Source organism: Lepeophtheirus salmonis, chromosome 3, assembly GCF_016086655.4.
Source record: "Lepeophtheirus salmonis chromosome 3, UVic_Lsal_1.4, whole genome shotgun sequence".
Taxonomy (NCBI): Eukaryota; Metazoa; Arthropoda; class Copepoda; order Siphonostomatoida; family Caligidae; genus Lepeophtheirus; species Lepeophtheirus salmonis.
Window position 1 is genome coordinate 26,473,473 of NC_052133.2, and position 17,444 is coordinate 26,490,916.

General features: G+C 31.1%; 1 protein-coding gene and 2 long non-coding RNA genes across 3 annotated transcripts; 2 read left to right on the forward strand and 1 right to left on the reverse strand.

Annotated features, from left to right (window-relative positions):
- Positions 1-3,693: 3,693 nt before the first annotated feature.
- Positions 3,694-7,077, forward strand: LOC139904979 (uncharacterized). Its single transcript, XR_011779343.1, has 2 exons — positions 3,694-3,976; positions 4,035-7,077. It is a non-coding gene; the product is annotated as an uncharacterized lncRNA (long non-coding RNA).
- A 308-nt stretch (positions 7,078-7,385) lies between these two features.
- Positions 7,386-9,863, reverse strand: LOC121114557 (uncharacterized). Its single transcript, XM_040708554.2, is given in 9 exon segments — positions 7,386-7,625; positions 7,682-7,929; positions 7,978-8,239; positions 8,300-8,699; positions 8,767-9,096; positions 9,155-9,312; positions 9,376-9,451; positions 9,454-9,647; positions 9,711-9,863. Coding segments are annotated over 9 exon segments (1,905 nt in total). The 5' UTR covers positions 9,775-9,863; the 3' UTR covers positions 7,386-7,452.
- Positions 9,864-11,227: 1,364 nt separating this feature from the next.
- LOC139904977 (uncharacterized) lies at positions 11,228-12,993 on the forward strand. Its single transcript, XR_011779341.1, has 4 exons — positions 11,228-11,918; positions 11,972-12,110; positions 12,173-12,454; positions 12,514-12,993. It is a non-coding gene; the product is annotated as an uncharacterized lncRNA (long non-coding RNA).
- Positions 12,994-17,444: the final 4,451 nt, after the last annotated feature.

Below are 17,444 nucleotides of genomic sequence, written 5' to 3' on the forward strand. Positions count from 1 at the left end.
GTGCACATCTATTAATAGAACTCATTTACTCTACTATGAGTAAGCAACCACTTACCTATTTTACCTAGATAATATGTATGGTATTTAACAAAAGAAACAAAGACAATACTTCTTTGCAAAATCATCGGAAACATGGGTATCAAAACTCCAGCCAAAATAAGTATATCCACTAGATTAAGAGTAGATTTAAAGATTCAATAATTACAATGGCTATATAGAATTATAACTATAAAATGAGTAGACTTACATTTTTTTTAAAGAACAAGGGACGACAATTTGTGGTAATTGTGAGTAATGATGTACAATTTATACGTAAGTGCCAAGGAGAGAGAGAGAGAGGTGAAGATAATCGTTGTCGGTGTAAAAGCAGAACAACTCAAATAGTGTATGCAAGTTCAGAATTATCTACATATTTGGAGCATAGACACAAAAGTAAGCTCCAATTATTTTTCTCAAAATTGATTATGGATGACATCTTTTGTACTCTTTTCAACTCTAATCAAATTATTCTGTGGAGCTACCGCAAATTGCACCCAAAGAAGCAAAATTCATCATCACAATGAAATAATTATAAATTGTTAATTTATTTCATAAGTGACATCGGTCCATATTAACCTTCTCATATAGCAAATGAAGGTTCTTAAGTATAGTTAACACTCATGGGTATATAAACTTAAACCAGAAAATTGAATAAAAACTCTACAACTGAACGAAATATATCAGTGAAATATTGGGTTATATGTATATAATGTAAAAAAAAATAATGAACACTTCTATATTTCTTTATATATATTCAAAATAGTTTTTATGTTAACTCTCCACAAATATAAGATAACAAGAGCCCAACAATATGGATAGATAAGTCAGAAGGAGTCAAATTTCTTTACATCATCTAAGTATTTATGTATGTATTATTATTTAAAAAAAAAAAAAAAAAAGTGGCGACAAAATACTTGTTCTACTCCTCGCCTTATTTTATATGCATTAGGTCTTCTAATCTTCTTAAGGTCCTTATTCTCCTTTATTTCTTTAGAAGATTTGCCAACAAAGATAATTATTATTTTAATACATTTTATGTATTTTCTGAATCATGTGTAGTTATATGTGTGTTATTTCAAATTAATTAAATTGAAGAAAGAGTCATTGTAACGCAGGTAGATAAACAATTCAAAGGAATATGTACAAAGGCTATGTATTGATATTCAACCTACGCTAAAATGAAAGCCACTTGATTTTTTAAAGGCTTCAGAGTAGACAATAATATTAAATGAGATATCAATATGAGAATAAGAGAAAATCAATGAAATGATGTAGGCATAACAATTTGTAAATTAATTATTCATGATTATTAGTTAAAGTAATAAATAAATATAGATTCAACAATACAACATTCATTATTTTAGCGACCAAGTCCCTTCCGTAACTCCCACACTTTACATCTATGTATAAACAACCTTCTCCAACAAATGACGATATAATTTATTCAAAATCAAAATAGTTACCTTTAGAGTAAAGAAGCATAAATTAATTATAACTCCATGTAGGCACAAAACTAACGGAAAGTTCAGAGCTAGAGCAGCTTATAAACAAATTCTACAAAATGATTTTAAGTAGCGTGTATATTTCTTTCTTATACAAATGTTGTGTACAATTTGCGATTGAGTACAAGTTATAACTTGAATGAGCAAAATTATACGAGTTGTAATCTTAAAATGAGATGAATAATTTAAAAATAAGAATTTATGATTAGGGTAATTGAATATTCCTTATATGAGATACTTTTTGACTATTTTGAAGAAAATTACTATGTGATAATACATATTCTGTGCCACATTATAAAGTTCAAATGTTTACAGTTAAATTACTCGTAGATGCATAATAAATGCGTAATTTTAATTGATCAAGATGCAATGATGGTTTCAAATAATGACTAGTAACTAAAATATTATAAGACGAAGAAAATGCAGCTTGTACAATCATCTTATATAAGTTACAACTTGTACAGACCATCAAAAATTGTCCACAACAAATGTATAGTTTTCAAAAACTCCACACACACATTAAAAAAAATGACTTTCGAAATAAATAAATGAATTACCTTCATATTACAAATAATACAAAAAATCTAAATGTATTGCTTAATTAAAATAATCCCATGTAAAACTGGAGTCATCATACCTAGGGAAAGTTTGAAATCTTATAAGACAATAAAACAATGAATAGATTAAGAAGAGTTACATATTATTAAGATTTGTAGCTTGTATAAATATAAAAATTTAACAGGTTAGGCTCCAAACACCACCCATTCAAACATATCTTTTTCAAAGATAAGTCCCACACAGACAACCACAAAACAATGAAGGGGTAGCGTAATTATTGTTATAAATATAAATGTATATATAGATAGAGATAGAACAGATTCACTCTAACTTAATTTATTTTATATAATTGAATAATATAATACAATAATTTGAAAGTAGGTATTCACATTGAAGTGACATTATTTTCTTTTAACATTGAACTCTGTGGTCAATGAAAAAAAGAGATTTGTTATTGTTGAACACAATTACTCAATGATTAAAAGTTGCATGATTTCTTTGTTCCTTTTGATAGAAAATTCAATGTCATACACTCTGATATGTAAATCAACAAAGCATGCATTTTAACATTCTTCAGTTATGACCAAAAGGACTTGATAATAACTGATGATTGTGGTCGTTCATACAATCAACTTATTCAGAGAAGAAGAAAGAGCTTCAGAAATGTTGGGTTACATTTTTGGTAGAGTCGAGTACGTGGGAGGCACAGAACGTGCCTGTTCAACCTTTTTTTAAAGCAGAAGTTAAAGTAATGAATTCAAGGGAGGGAGGGAGGGGGAAATCCTCCCTCAAGTGACGGTAACAAACTCTACTGAGGCTTAAGAGCGATGGATCAGAGTACCCTCAACTAGTACTAAATATTTCTTCCATATTTGCCGCCTTTTATCCTTGAATCCCGGATGACTCACTCATGCACAGAAAGGAAGGAATGAAATAATAAAAGGAATGGGACTCACCATCACTTCGCTTGATGTCGACATTAACGCCCATACTGATCCCATAGAGCCCATCCATGATATCCGACTCCTCAGTCATCTTCATAACTTGTAATAGATCACCACTCAAGGAAAAAGAAGGGATGACGACAACACTGAATGCCTCAGTACAACACAGCACCACTCTCAAATTTTCAATACGATACGAAATTCAAATGATTATATTATTATTGGAGAAGGAACACTGAACACAGAACAGAGATCCCCGGTTCTCCCTCCCTCACTTCTTGTCGTTGTAGTAGCTGTACGAGTGTATGTAGTCACTAGTCAGCTCATAATAGTTACAGTCAATTCTTCTTCTTCTTCTTTCCTTTCTTTTTTACTTCAATTTAACGGATTTCAAATATGAAAAAAATACAAGAAGCAAGAAACAGAAAAAAGAAGAACAAGGTGGAGAAAGAGAGGCAAAGGCAGAAAAAAACAAATCACACATACAAATTACAATAAAGAAGAAGAGGGAGGGAGGAGAAGAGAGAGGAAAAGAAAAAAAGCAGGAGCTCAAAATCCAAGTGGAGGTCCCTCTTCTCTGCCTCTTGACCTGAGTCAACGTCGCGCGTACCATTTTTTATCACTTTTTATGCTTTAAAGTATTCTCATTTACTACTACATAAGTATAACACTGCATACATTCAAAGGAGGGGGGGGGCGAGGAGGGAAGGCAACTTGTTTTGATCTAAAATGTACGTGTACGTACGTACTTTTATTTTCATCACTAAAATACCAATGACGTAATTTTATGTGGAAACCTCTCTGGCTACTGTACCGTTGCAAATATATCTTCCTTATTTAGACCTAATTATGTTAAAAAATGGGAATTATTATGACTCCATGGACTGCTTTCTCAAAAAGTCCTTCAACTTTAATTCGTAAATCTATTTTATAGTAATAATACATTTGATTATATTAGGTATATATTATATTTGCATCTTTTTCCCCCCAGATTGATTCTTATTACGTACGTCACATACATGAGGCTTTTCATCAGCTTTTCATGTTTTCATTGTGGGCGTGTACCTCTATTTTCGCGGGAATATTCATCCGTAGACTTTGTGTTTTTATAGTATGGTGGCAGGACGAACTAACATTACATTGCTGTCCATAGAATTAATATGAGTCGCAGTCAATTTATCATCATGATTCATGAATCATATTCCTGGCCCATGGGCAAGAAATTATGTATCTTACCATACGTTTATCCATTTTTGTAACGTAAATATTATTATAGAAATTAGGGTATTTTTGTTTAAATGGTGAGCTGGACATCACAAGGCCCAAAATGGAGAAATTTACAATTATCACTTTTATGGAAAAAAAATAGCCCCCCTGTGGACGCCCTGTACAGTACCGTAAACACTGAGAATGGGGGAGGCTTGGACCCATATTATAATTTTACTATTAGCATTTATCTGTCCCATTAATGTTGAATTATTATTCCTAGTTGCTCCAAATGGGCCCCACCATATCAAAACTTTGAGTACGGTTATCTAATTAAGCCTCTCAATTTCATATGATGTTCAATTTCCTAATATCTTAAATAAGTATGGTGATATTTCATTACTTGACATCCAATAATTGAACAAATTGTGAGAGAACCGATTTGTTGCTCATCTGAAAATCCCTTCATGGAATCCCTATTTTCCACATCTCTCTATCTTAAAATGATAAAACATACATAAAAAGAAGGCAAATTTTGTTCGACTTATATTTGTGAAAATATAAACATACTTTATAGTATTTCTACTAAAACTGCAGAATTGTGACCACATTCTGAATGATTTTGCTTAACAATCGTTAAAATTTGCAAAGACTTTAAAATTAGGGAGGGGTTATTAATATCATGAATGTTTAATACATTGGAATTTTTTGGGGGATTTTATAAAAAAAGTTAATCAAAAAAATTAAGAATAAATAAAAATATCATCTCAATCTAGTTAACCTGCAAAGAAAAATCAAGTTCAAGGCCCTGGCCTCTCCTTGAGTATAGGTCTGGTCACTGGACTGCATGCAATTTCTGAGACACTACTGTATTTAATACGCTTGACACTAAAAAACAATAACTGTTTATTTCGTCGATCTTGTATCCTTAAAAATTGCAAATCATCATTTTGAAAGGTTTTTAAAACTATCACCATGTACTGTTTGTAGAAAATAAAAGTAGTAAATGTTTGAACAACAATTTGAAGAATGTTATGGAAGAGAGAAAGAATAATGCTCATGACCTTTCATTAGATCAGCTACAATGAACTGTGATAAGAGAGGAACGAAAAAAGGATATCAACAAGAGCATTTAATAGAATTACTCCGGCGTTGAGCCCCATTCTACTTTGAGTCGAACAAATATTTGCAATTATATCCCCGCAACAAATCCTCAGGGTTACTGAGCGTATTTTATGAGCACACACGAACGATCAAACAGGTTTTGAATCTATTTAGGAAAGGACATTTACTAATCAGGAATTAAATAATAAAGGCAACTGCTAAGGAAAATAAAATTTGTTCTTTATGCTACCAATTACAAATTAAAAGACCAGTTAAAAAAATACCAAATTTACATGTATGCTTACTATATTGATGTAAAGAGGAGAAGAAAAAACTATTAAAGTACTCAATCTCATTCTTCTTTTTATGCTTTCAAAGTCTTATTAATTACGCACTAATTAACGTTTAAATCAATCCATTTGTGTTTGTTATAAATTATAGATACATATATTTCATCAACTTGTTTTATAAGTTAAGCGAGTGATTCATTAATAGCAACTGGGTAGCAAATTGCATTTATAAAGATTGATGATGAAAATTCAGAAATATTTCACCTCTAGACTGAAATGTAATTTTATACATTTCGACGTATAATTTGGCAAAACTTCTAAATGTTTCTTTTAATTTTATTAACTATGTATATTGTATATACCAGGTGTATAAAAAGTAATGGGACCTTCTAAAAATACAGTTCTGAATAGGTGTTGTTGATTCAATATTAAAGTTCCCTTTATTTTTGAAAAGCTAAGATTCTAACCATTTAATTGATATTGTACATATTGTAAGCAAACATTATGTATATATCACGATGGAGGTAAGAAGAGCCATTACAGGGAATTTAATCCACGCCGAGAGGACCACCTCATATATCATGAAGGCCTTAAACGCCACCAAGGCCACAGTCTGTTGGGTTTGAAATCGTTTGGCTGATGGGGACAACCTTAAGTTCAAACACAAGAGTGGAATACCCACCAAAGAAGACATCATGGAGGACTTTAAGGTCAAACCAACGATGAAGATGTTAGAGTACGCCAAGAAGAAGAAGGTGCTGTGGCCAAGGTCATCCGAAGGGCTAGAGGAAGGTTGCTTAGAAGAATTGAGAGGCCCCTCCTGTCCCAACGTCAAAAAGAACTCTGTCTTCAGTTTTGCCAACAACTCCTGAATTATCTGAAGCACAACAGCATCTGGGCAATTTTTTCTCTGATGAAAATACCTTTACTGTTGACCCCGTCTACAACAAGCAAATGATCGGGTGTTATGCTTTGGCAAGGCTGACAACAGCATCAGGATAGTCACCAAGACCAAAAATCCTCCTGTGTGATGATGTTGGGGCTGTGGCATCAACTGGAGAAAAAATACCTCCAATTGGGTTTACTGTTGGATACCGGTTACCCTCGGCCAATATTGTCGAAGAGTTGATGGGTAGCAACATTAACTTCTGATCAAAGAACCTTTGGCCCCCTCAGAGCCCAGATCTGAATCCACTGGATTACTCCATTTGGTGGCAAATTGAGAAGAAGGCCTTCAAAGTCTACCACCAGAATATTGATGCTCTGAAGACCTCCGTGGATGATCATGAAAAAGGACAGAGTTGCCAACGTGAGCAAGGGGTTCTGGAGGTGGTTGGAGGCTTTTATTGAGGCTGATGGTGGCCCGATTCATAATTAATGTGTATTGTTAGAGTAAAAACTATTATAAAATAAAATTTTATATGTACAACATCATCCTGATCAATTATGAGTATTTTAATTACTACTTAGAGGCAGGTGTCAGTACTTTTTATACGCCCGGTACAATATACATATTGTTGACCTATAGTCTATGGGTCAACAATATGTATATTGTATATTATTTATTTAAATGAAACTATACATATTTATACAATAAGTATTTTCCTTGAAATTCTCCATAACTTAATTTCCTAATTTTAGGAACTTTGTCGTTCTTATAATATTATTAAATCACATTTGAAGGTCTCACTCTGAAATGTGAAACTTGACAAATAATTGCCTTGTCATAACGGCCCTTTGACTAAATGACGCATGTATGTATGTATATTAAAATTAAATTTTTTTGATTACACAATATTAATTAATTAATTATATAAATGCAAGGTAAAAACTATGAAAAGGAACTAGTAAGAAGACTAACAATACACTTATGGAAGATTCGGATCCTTTTCCGGTATCATCAAAATTGAATACACGAACATAGTTCTCTTCAACTGTCCATGGTTCTGATCCATCATTGAAATACATAGGGCAGCGATCAACTGAAACAAATATATGGTTAAAAAATCTATGTAATGTATTTAATAGTTAATCTTACATTCTCTCTCATTTTCGTCCATAACTAAACTGACGGCTGCTCCATTTCTCCAATCTTTACTATCCACATCTTGACCAAGATCACAATAAGGCCCCACAGACATAGACATAAGCATTTTATTTAAATCTGCTCTTTGATATACCCAACAACGGTAGTTTGTAAATGCATCAAGTTGATCATAGGTGATTAAATAGGATTTAAGATTCTCTTTCCAATATCCAATACATTGTAATCGATAATCTGGAACACTATTAAATGAAATTAGACTCAATTTTTAATGGATTAAAAAAAAGTACCTATAGATATCAATCGGCCTTCCTAAATGATCAGTTGACCAACAGTACGTTTCATCGATTGATATTTCTTTATGATCTGTATCACAGACGGTTAGTCTTGAAATATTCTGCTTGCAAGAAAATTGACCTGGTCTATTCCAGACATCTGGTCTTGGTGCCTTTGTTATACCTCCAATAAATCTTGTTTCAAACAAAAAGTCTCCTGTTTGAGTAAAGTTAAAGGCTCCGGCAACAGGACATCGAATAGGAACAGGGTCTTTTTCTACAATAGAGATATATATTATTCGTTATTTGCAATAAAATGTCATTATATGAGACTTACTGAGCATCAAATTATATTTCCACTCAGCCTCTGTTTTGAATTTAACCCAGGAACAAATAGTGTGGAAATCATTTTTGATTCCAGCCTCACCCATTCTAAATCTAATAATATTATGATGTCTAGGAACAAAATCAATACATTGGTAATCTATTTGACAGCCATCAATGGTCAGTCGACCCATCATGTATCGAGAATCACGTTGTTCTTTACAAACGTAAATAACTTTTCGGTAGCGTGAGTCATCAGGATGCCATCTTTCAATAATGTGAGTTGAATTGATGATTACATCGGCATCAACATTAGCAGTATTGATCCACTCACCAGTAAAATTTTCTGGTAAATGGCATGTAGGTTCAACTAATTGAGAGCGTACGGGTGTGAGCTTTAATCTTACAGGAGCCTAATGTGATAATAAGGAATATAGAAAAGGTTTGATCAAAAGTAGTTTTCAAAATTGAAGGACTTACTCTTTCAATGGTTTTAATAGTATTACACTCTGGAGTGATGGACATTCCAAGGTAGTAGTCATCATCTCTATTTTTGAGAAAACATCGAAATTTCTCATCTCTTCTTGATTCTTTAGTATTGGCAACAGCAAAAAATTGGTCCTTTCCAATAAACCAGTCACCAAGACAAGCAAACTCCACTACTGAATTTGATGTCCAATCCATTCCTTCACATTTACGATATGTAACATTGAACTTTTGATTTGAAATTAAAAATTGAGAACCAACGTTTTGACATGAGTGAATTTGCTGCTCATTATGGGAACAATCTCCAGTAAATGCCCATCGAAGCTATTAAATATTTTAATTTAAGTTTAAACTATAAATTAAAAAATATATTCCTATTTACCTGATAAGTAAATTGGAATACACCTTCAATGGATGATCTACAATTCACAGGAGTGTATGTCTCTAAAAACATGGTTATAATTTGAGCCTTGGAGTTCAAAATAGAACATACTTTTTCTAATGATGGTTTATCTCCTGTCTCTAAGGAAACACAGCCCGCTATATTGGTAAAAATATATCATTTTAAATTAAATATATTAAAAACATAATTTAAATCCTGACTTTCTCTTTTTCCAAAATGTTGGGAGTACGGATAAAAAGTCTGACACAATGAAAACAAGATGAAGCATCCTGAAGATCAGAGGCAAAGAGGAAGTCATAACTTCCAGCATTATCGGTTTTACTCTCCATACAGGTACCTCTACCCTGCATAGTTGTCGCATCAATATTTGTCAAAGTATCCAAATTTGTCTCTCTCGAATACCATTGCCCTTGGATAATTCGATTGATTGTGCAATTATAAGGTGATCTTCTATTGAACGGATCCGACTGACCTGAAAATATACACAAAATTATAATTTATTTTATATATTCAACTTATAAAAATTTAATTTTACCCTCTGAGAAGTATGCATGTATAATAAGGGATAGGACTGTTAAAACTATGAAAGTTTTATCCATGTTCAATGGAAACGCATGGATTGTAAAATTATGAAGTTTACAGCATTTAGGTCAGATTCTTTCCTTGTCTTTATAGAGTATGAATTTTATGTTTATGTTTTTGTCCATTTCAAAGGTATGAGTATACCTGCAAAACTGTATTTTTTTAAATATTTTTTCTTAAATCAAGAAATAGTTTGAAAACATTTTCTATATACCATTTTTAATCCAAGAATTTCAAATATTTTATCGATGTAAGGTCAAACTAAATTGTTAACAAAATTTAATGATTTATGTTCTAATTTATGATTTAAAAACGACTTCCACTCTACATTACATTCTAATTCGCTACCAATTTTATTTTGTCTATTTAAAAAAAAAACAAAAAAAAACACCTTAAATTAAATGTTATAAATTATGAAATTATTATAACTTGAACGAATGTTTTATATCAATTTAAATACGTTACAAAATGGAATTTTTTATTCAATTTTGTTAGTAAAAACTATTCTTTAAACATTTTCAAATATTTGTTTTTGAACTATAGCTTTTAAATAATTGCTACAATGTTAAGCAGTTTGTTCATACTTCATGGAGTATATAATTCATTATATAAGAAAGTTGATGAATAGTAATTGAATATTATTTATTGGATTTTTGGTGAGATTTTATCGTATAAGCTAATAATATTTTTTATTGACCTAATAAAATCCTAATAAATATGAAGATATAAATAATAATATTTATATATTATCTAAATAGATTTAAATAAATATTTAAATCGTTATAGATAATTGGGATCCACATATAACTGTCAAAATGATAGTAAATAAGAGGAGCTATAAACTCTAATTGTAGAGTTTTCTAACTAATAAAATAGAATATTATTTGTATTAAGATATTTTATGTATTTAACTTATAACTAAAAATATCTCTATATTTTTCAAAAAATATATAAGATACTTTAATACATGGATATATATGACGTCATCAAAACAATACATAAATAAATATAAACATTGATGAATTTTCAATTTATTACAGTTTGATCGACCGGCGATTAATTTACAAGAGAGACTTTATAAGTAATAACAAAGGTTGTACCCGATTCAGATTCAACGGTTTTATGAAACAAGGGGCGAAAATTCAGGCCCAGGAGATGTTAGATACAAACAGGGATACAGCTAGCTTAGGCGCACAGTGTGTAGTGCGCTATGTTCCAGTAGGGATCCCGAAAACTAAGGTTGCTTAAAACAATGGTTTTCAAATTGGGGATTGAGGATAGGTGGAGGCGCAGGAAGGTGGAGAATTGAGGATTGCTTTCAGTCTACAGATACATAATACATATCTTTCTTATAAAGGGGGCTATAGCTACTTGTTCAATAAAATATTATAACACAATATCGAATAAAATACTATGTATGATTTTAATATTATGAATAGAGCAATGTTAATAGAAATACAAGGTTATAAATAAGGGTGATAATTTTGGTAAGAATAGAAAAGTGTGCGAGGAGAAGAGAAGAAATACTTATGGCATCATTGATTAAATAATATACATCTTCTTCTATCAATCAAGAACGTCATCATTCCCGACTTTATTATTCAATATTAATATTATATTAAATGGTGATATTCGATATAGATCTGAATAAAATGCCTAAAATAACGTCGCCTACTGTCTGGATTTCTGAAAATGGAGGCCCAGGAATTTGGGAATTACTTACCAGATAAGAAACAGATGGCTTGTCGGATTTGTCGATATAAATGTGTCTTTAGTCCCCTGTCTAGAATTACACGCCACTCATTATCCTCATCTCATATCAAGAGCATGGATATTCATCTATAAAATCAAGTTAACGATGAATACATCAAGTCAGACTTTAACTTTGATCTCACAACGATGCTTATTGCATGTAATATAACCTTATCCATTGCTAATCATCTACGTTCGAAAAATTTATGGAGAAATACACGAGTAAACCTATCCCTTCCCGAGGAACCATCATTAAATTAATGGAGGATGTTGGTACTGATGTCATTTATAGAAATACATATAAAAATGTTTTGAGTCGTCCACACCAAATGACGATCAAGTTATCAGTAAAAAGTATAAAATATTTACTAATTTCGAAATGAAACTCTGAATTTTGTACTATATAACAGTAAGTATTCAATCTTTTTTTAAATCTAACCCTAAAATATGATTCTATTTTAGCTGAACATATCAAGAATTATGATACACAACTCATTAAATAGTAAAAACAACTGCTTAAATGGTCACAACAACGGTGGTAGTAGCTTTGGATGGTTCGCAACTAGTTTGTCTGAGACTAGTTTCTTCACTTAAAGACTTGGTATGATCATTAGGTTTTCCAATATTACATAGTCAATAAATATTACTTCTTTATCACTTAAGGCTTAGCTATGGTTGATAGGCTCCAAGAAATGGTGTTCAGAAAACTCATAAAAGGCAAAAACAACTGCTTAAATGGTCACAACAACGGGGGTAGTTGCATTGGGTGTAGCATTATAATTACCAATTGTGTATATATGTTGTTATATAAGCATAAATAGCGGAGAAAAAAATCTTTATTGATGCTCTTAATAAGGAGTAATATCGCCGGACATTACTACATAATTAGCTTTTGCTCTAAATCTTTACGATGTCATGTTAGAAAACTACAATAAGTCAAGAATGGTTGCCTGAATTGTCTTATCAGTTAAATTTGACTGCATGGATTAACTTTTCTTTTTTAGATAAATATGAAATAAATGAAAGTGGGATTCTAAAAGCGGTTCTTACTAAGATTGGAAGAAGATATGGATTGAAATCTAACATTATTTTATGATTTACTTTATTATTAATAATTATTAAAATCTCATCGGTAGAAATATATCTATCCTGTGCACAATTGTATATGCAACTTGCACATAAGGAAAAAAGGTGATGATCTTTTTGATTAAACTCCACGTCTGGCTTGTATTTTGCAACCTCAAGTTATGACATATTGAACTGAATTCCGATGTTAGAACAAGAAGATATTATTTGGATCAATCTATTATTTCAATATTCTGTATTTATAATTTATTGTTATTATTAGTTATATGATTCTAATTGTTTAATTTTGTATATTTAACTTAAATGTATGATGGTTTATTTTTTAGTATGTAGATTATATTTAATTTAAGCCTTCTATTTTAAATTTGGAACTTCAAATATATTTCGAAATACTCTTATTTTGTCGTTTTATTAGTTATTTTTCTGAGAATATGGTTCACAATAAATTACTATTTCATGGAGTGTGACGTTTCCAAATCTACTGTAACGGATAAAAATCGTATTCAATTTTTTTTTAAATCTAACCATAAAATATCTAAGTCAATTAAATGTATTATATCTTTATTAAACATTTTGCTAATAAATACTTTCGTTACACCCTCAAAAATCATAATAAAGTAGGCAATTGATAAATACTGATGTGATTATCAGTGATAATCACATCAGTATTTTAAACAATGATACCATGTGTATTTCTCCCCCCTGTCTCCTCGCACGCGTTTTTCTCTACAATATTATCAACTATAGTTATAAATACTTATAAGTTATAGTTCATAACGCGTGTACGACTGATGTTTGATTTCCACCACGCTTTTAATATTGACATAGTGGTTGCGTGTTTTGTCAAAATCTGATTTTCTTGCCCAGCAGTCGGTACGGTACATTAAATTGAAAATTCTAGTAATAGTGACGTCATTGACTATGAATGGTTGTGTGTTTTGTCAAAATCTGCCTGTTTTACCTAGCAATCGGTATAATACATAAGTTTGAAAATTCTAGCAAGCCCGATTACATGATGGTCTAACCTTATATTTCTATTAACCATTGAATTGAGTAATTCTGAATTCATTTTAAAAATTGTGAAAAAATAAAATAATATGATAATAATAGTCTCCTAGTAAAAGAAAAAAACAATTGGTATGATTGACTTATTTGGCTAACTACCAGATGATTTCAGGCCTTTTTCTGTTTCTTTTTGGATTCAAGGTTACGTATTGTACTTGATTAATTAAGTTATTAATAGATGAATAAAATATACCTGATAAAGCGTGTTTGTGTGGCAGTCCACCTCAGAACTAACTCAAAGTGCAGCTAATTTTCTTGCAATTCAAATATATTGAAGGATTGTTAGAATGTACGTCTTAGTTAATAACAATTAAATTTAATAGTAACTCAAATGAAGTAAATACGCGCACTTAGATTACACAAAATGATATCTAATCAATAATCATATTATAATCCAAGGAATACTCTATTATGTGTATAGAATATTAATCGCCTAATATATCCAAATTGTATAATCGGTAAATATAATTGTATAAATCTCATTTGTTGGTGAACATTAATAGTGATAATATGTCAAATGTCCGTCGTAAGAATAAATCATTCCTTATCAGTTATCTTATATATTTAAAACAAATTGCAGAAATAATTTCACAACAGAACAATATATATCTTTTTTAACAATTATGGATTCATTTAATGAAAACATGCAAATCTATATGTATAAAAATCGAATGGACAAAAACTTGTTACGAGTATTGATATACTCACCATTGATTCAATCCCATTGTGAATTCGTGGTTGGCAAACTTATAAAAGTAAGTTTCAGTTTACGTTTAGTGCAAAATGTAAATCTATTCATTTCGCTTTATTGTCAATCTCTTAGTTGGAATTTGGTTAGTAAGTTGGATAATTATATTTTGAGGTCATGAATAAATAAAGTATATTTTTTAATATATGATGAGTTATTACTAGGTATGCCCAAATAATGCATAAAAATGGAACTAAATATGCTAATAAAAAAACTCAAAATGCAAATAAAAATGTAGAAAAAAGCCAAACATGCGAGCAAATCGGGTAAAATAGGATGTATTCTGATAAAAACAAACAAATATATAAATACATTTTTCAATTTAGCAGGTCCTTGTTCCATTAAATTATCATCTGGGGAGTTCTTAGATTACTTCTCCAAGAACTCTTTGAACATCCTGTTATTGATCTTGGCATGGGGGATATTAGAAGAGACCAAGGCCTTCACTAGGTCTATATTAAAGTCGCCATCGCTATTATCGTTGGAGGGGATGACGTTGAGGACCTTCTGTGGAGCTTTGTCTTCCTTATTTTTTAAATCTACATTCTTTTTGTGCCTGGCACAGTATCCAAGCTATTATAGCCAGGACACACGCCCTGTTGGCTTTAGCACTAAAGTTGCAAAGCTTGCGTAGAAAATACTTTATTTCAGGCACATAAGTCCAAATCTTGGTACCACCGAGCTCCTTAATGAGTACTGAGGAGTCCACTATGATAGGCCTGATCAATTTAAAAGGATGTCTTTCACTTCGAATGAATTTAAATATATTGAAAATAAATTCTACTGGATGCCCGTTCATATTTATAGAGAAAAAATGGATTATAAAAATCTAAATAGTTTAGGTGGCAAGATGGATATAATATATTTTTGATAATTAGTAAAGAAAGACAAAATAAAAGAATTATTAATTAAAAATAGATTTTCTACGAAAACCCAAGACTTACAAAATTATTCTTACCTTATATTAATTTAAATAAATTATATTCTTCCATTGCACTTTTGAGACGTTTTTAAGTAATTGGTAGGATGTGTTAATTAAATTTCAAATACAGTTTAACCTACTTCAAAATACCTAGTAGATATGTTAAGACCATAGAGGGCGCTTATAATATTTTTTCCCGTTTAAGGAGAGGGAATTTTTTCTATTAATTTCAAGATTGAAATAATATTTCGTATAAATTTCTATCATTTTTTTTTAATTTCTCACAAACTAAAATGTTTCATCTATCAAATCAGCGAAATCTCATGTAGCCGACATGAACAATCTATGTGATTTAATATGACAAAAAATCATACTATAAAAGATGGGCAGAAAAGTCCCGGGTTTCTCCCATAGCTTTTTTTTTTTTTTTTTTAACTCACCTCATTTCCAGTAGGTACCAACTTTCAAAAGACAGCTGTCAAAATTGCATGATAATCAGATCTTTTGTTTGTGAGTTATTGTGCCAAGTGTGAGACTACTTTAATTATTTCTAAAAAAAATGGGTCAAAAACAATTTTGTGTTTTAATTATACACTACATCTTGATGGGGAAAAATACCATTGTAGCTATGCAATGGCTTGAAAAGTGTTATGGAAAATCCGCTCACTAAAGCAAATAATAATAATTAAAAAAAATAGCATTAATTATAGAAAAAGCCAATTTTTAAAGAAAAAACGTGTTTCCTTTGTCAAGCCAATGAATTTTCAGCCCATGTGTTAGAATTAAAGAAATGGTGGAAATGAAGTATTAAAATTCTAATTACTCTGTCAGTGTCGAATAAATATAGGAAACGTTGGTATAACTCAAATCCGTAGAAAATGCTACATCAGATAACGTTTGTTATTGCCTTCAAATCAGTTTTTTGGAATCGTACCTACTAACAAGTCATCTTGAAAACACTTCCGAGTATATAAGACTAGTCAAAATATATGTTTATAAGAGTTCTTGGGCTCATACCCCTGGAATACTAACCCCCCTCCCCGTCATTTTACTACCTAGCATTTCACTCCTTGAGCCATCCACCCCGCCAGCTACTGTTAAATTGGTCTAAAAAACTAGAAACTATCAGTCCGGTCCAATAAAAGTTTTCAGTCCAAGGACCGATCATTATCGGTCTTTTGTAGAAAATAAAACAGCTCAAATGACGTAGTTACTACTAACTACGTCATTTGAGCCGCTGAAGTTACATCATAATTCATAAACTCTTTCAAATAGACAAGATACATGTAGGAGATGTTTGAATAGAACGTATTATTTATAGTTATCATTTATTATTTTCTTAGTTCTTAAATCCTTCTATCCTACCTATGAATGAAGGAAATAAAAAAATAGCTAGGGCCGATCTATAAGGCCTTGGGACCGTTGAATGGTAAAAAAGATCGGACAAAAAAAAAAGATTGAAAGGGGGAGACTAATAAGGCGATCAGTCCTACGAATAATCCAACACTACCCCCAGCATTTTACTTCCTATTGCAATAAATAGCAACCACAACCCCAGACAAACGTAAGTATTAATTTAACTTAATGACGTAGATATTAGTGATGCACATAATCCTTCAAAAATCGATCCCTAAATTCATCGTATAAAACAGGGATCGGCAACCTATGGGACGCAGAGATATATTCACTGGCACGGGCAAATTAGAACATATTCCTGTAGTTTGTGTGTTTTTTTACCATTATTGTTGATAGTTGCACCCTCATTGAATAGAAATGTTGAATTTGGGACTCCATGTCTCAAAGGTTGCCCACTCCTGGTATAGAATAACCTCATGGAACTCAATGTTTTACAATTTTTGGTCATGGAATTAAATAGATAATAAATTAAAGGAAGCTTATATGTCATGCTTAAGGCGAAACAATCATCCTAAGTATTTATTTTAAAGGAAAAATGTTTTTACTTTAGTATTAAAATTTTGATGATTTATTAAACTCATAATTACTTTCCGATTCGTGCTTCATTTTGCACAACAACACCTTCAAACAACCTTAACATTCATTTATGACTTTGGCCCTCTATCATTCACTTAGTGTACTTCTTTAAAAGTTTGAAA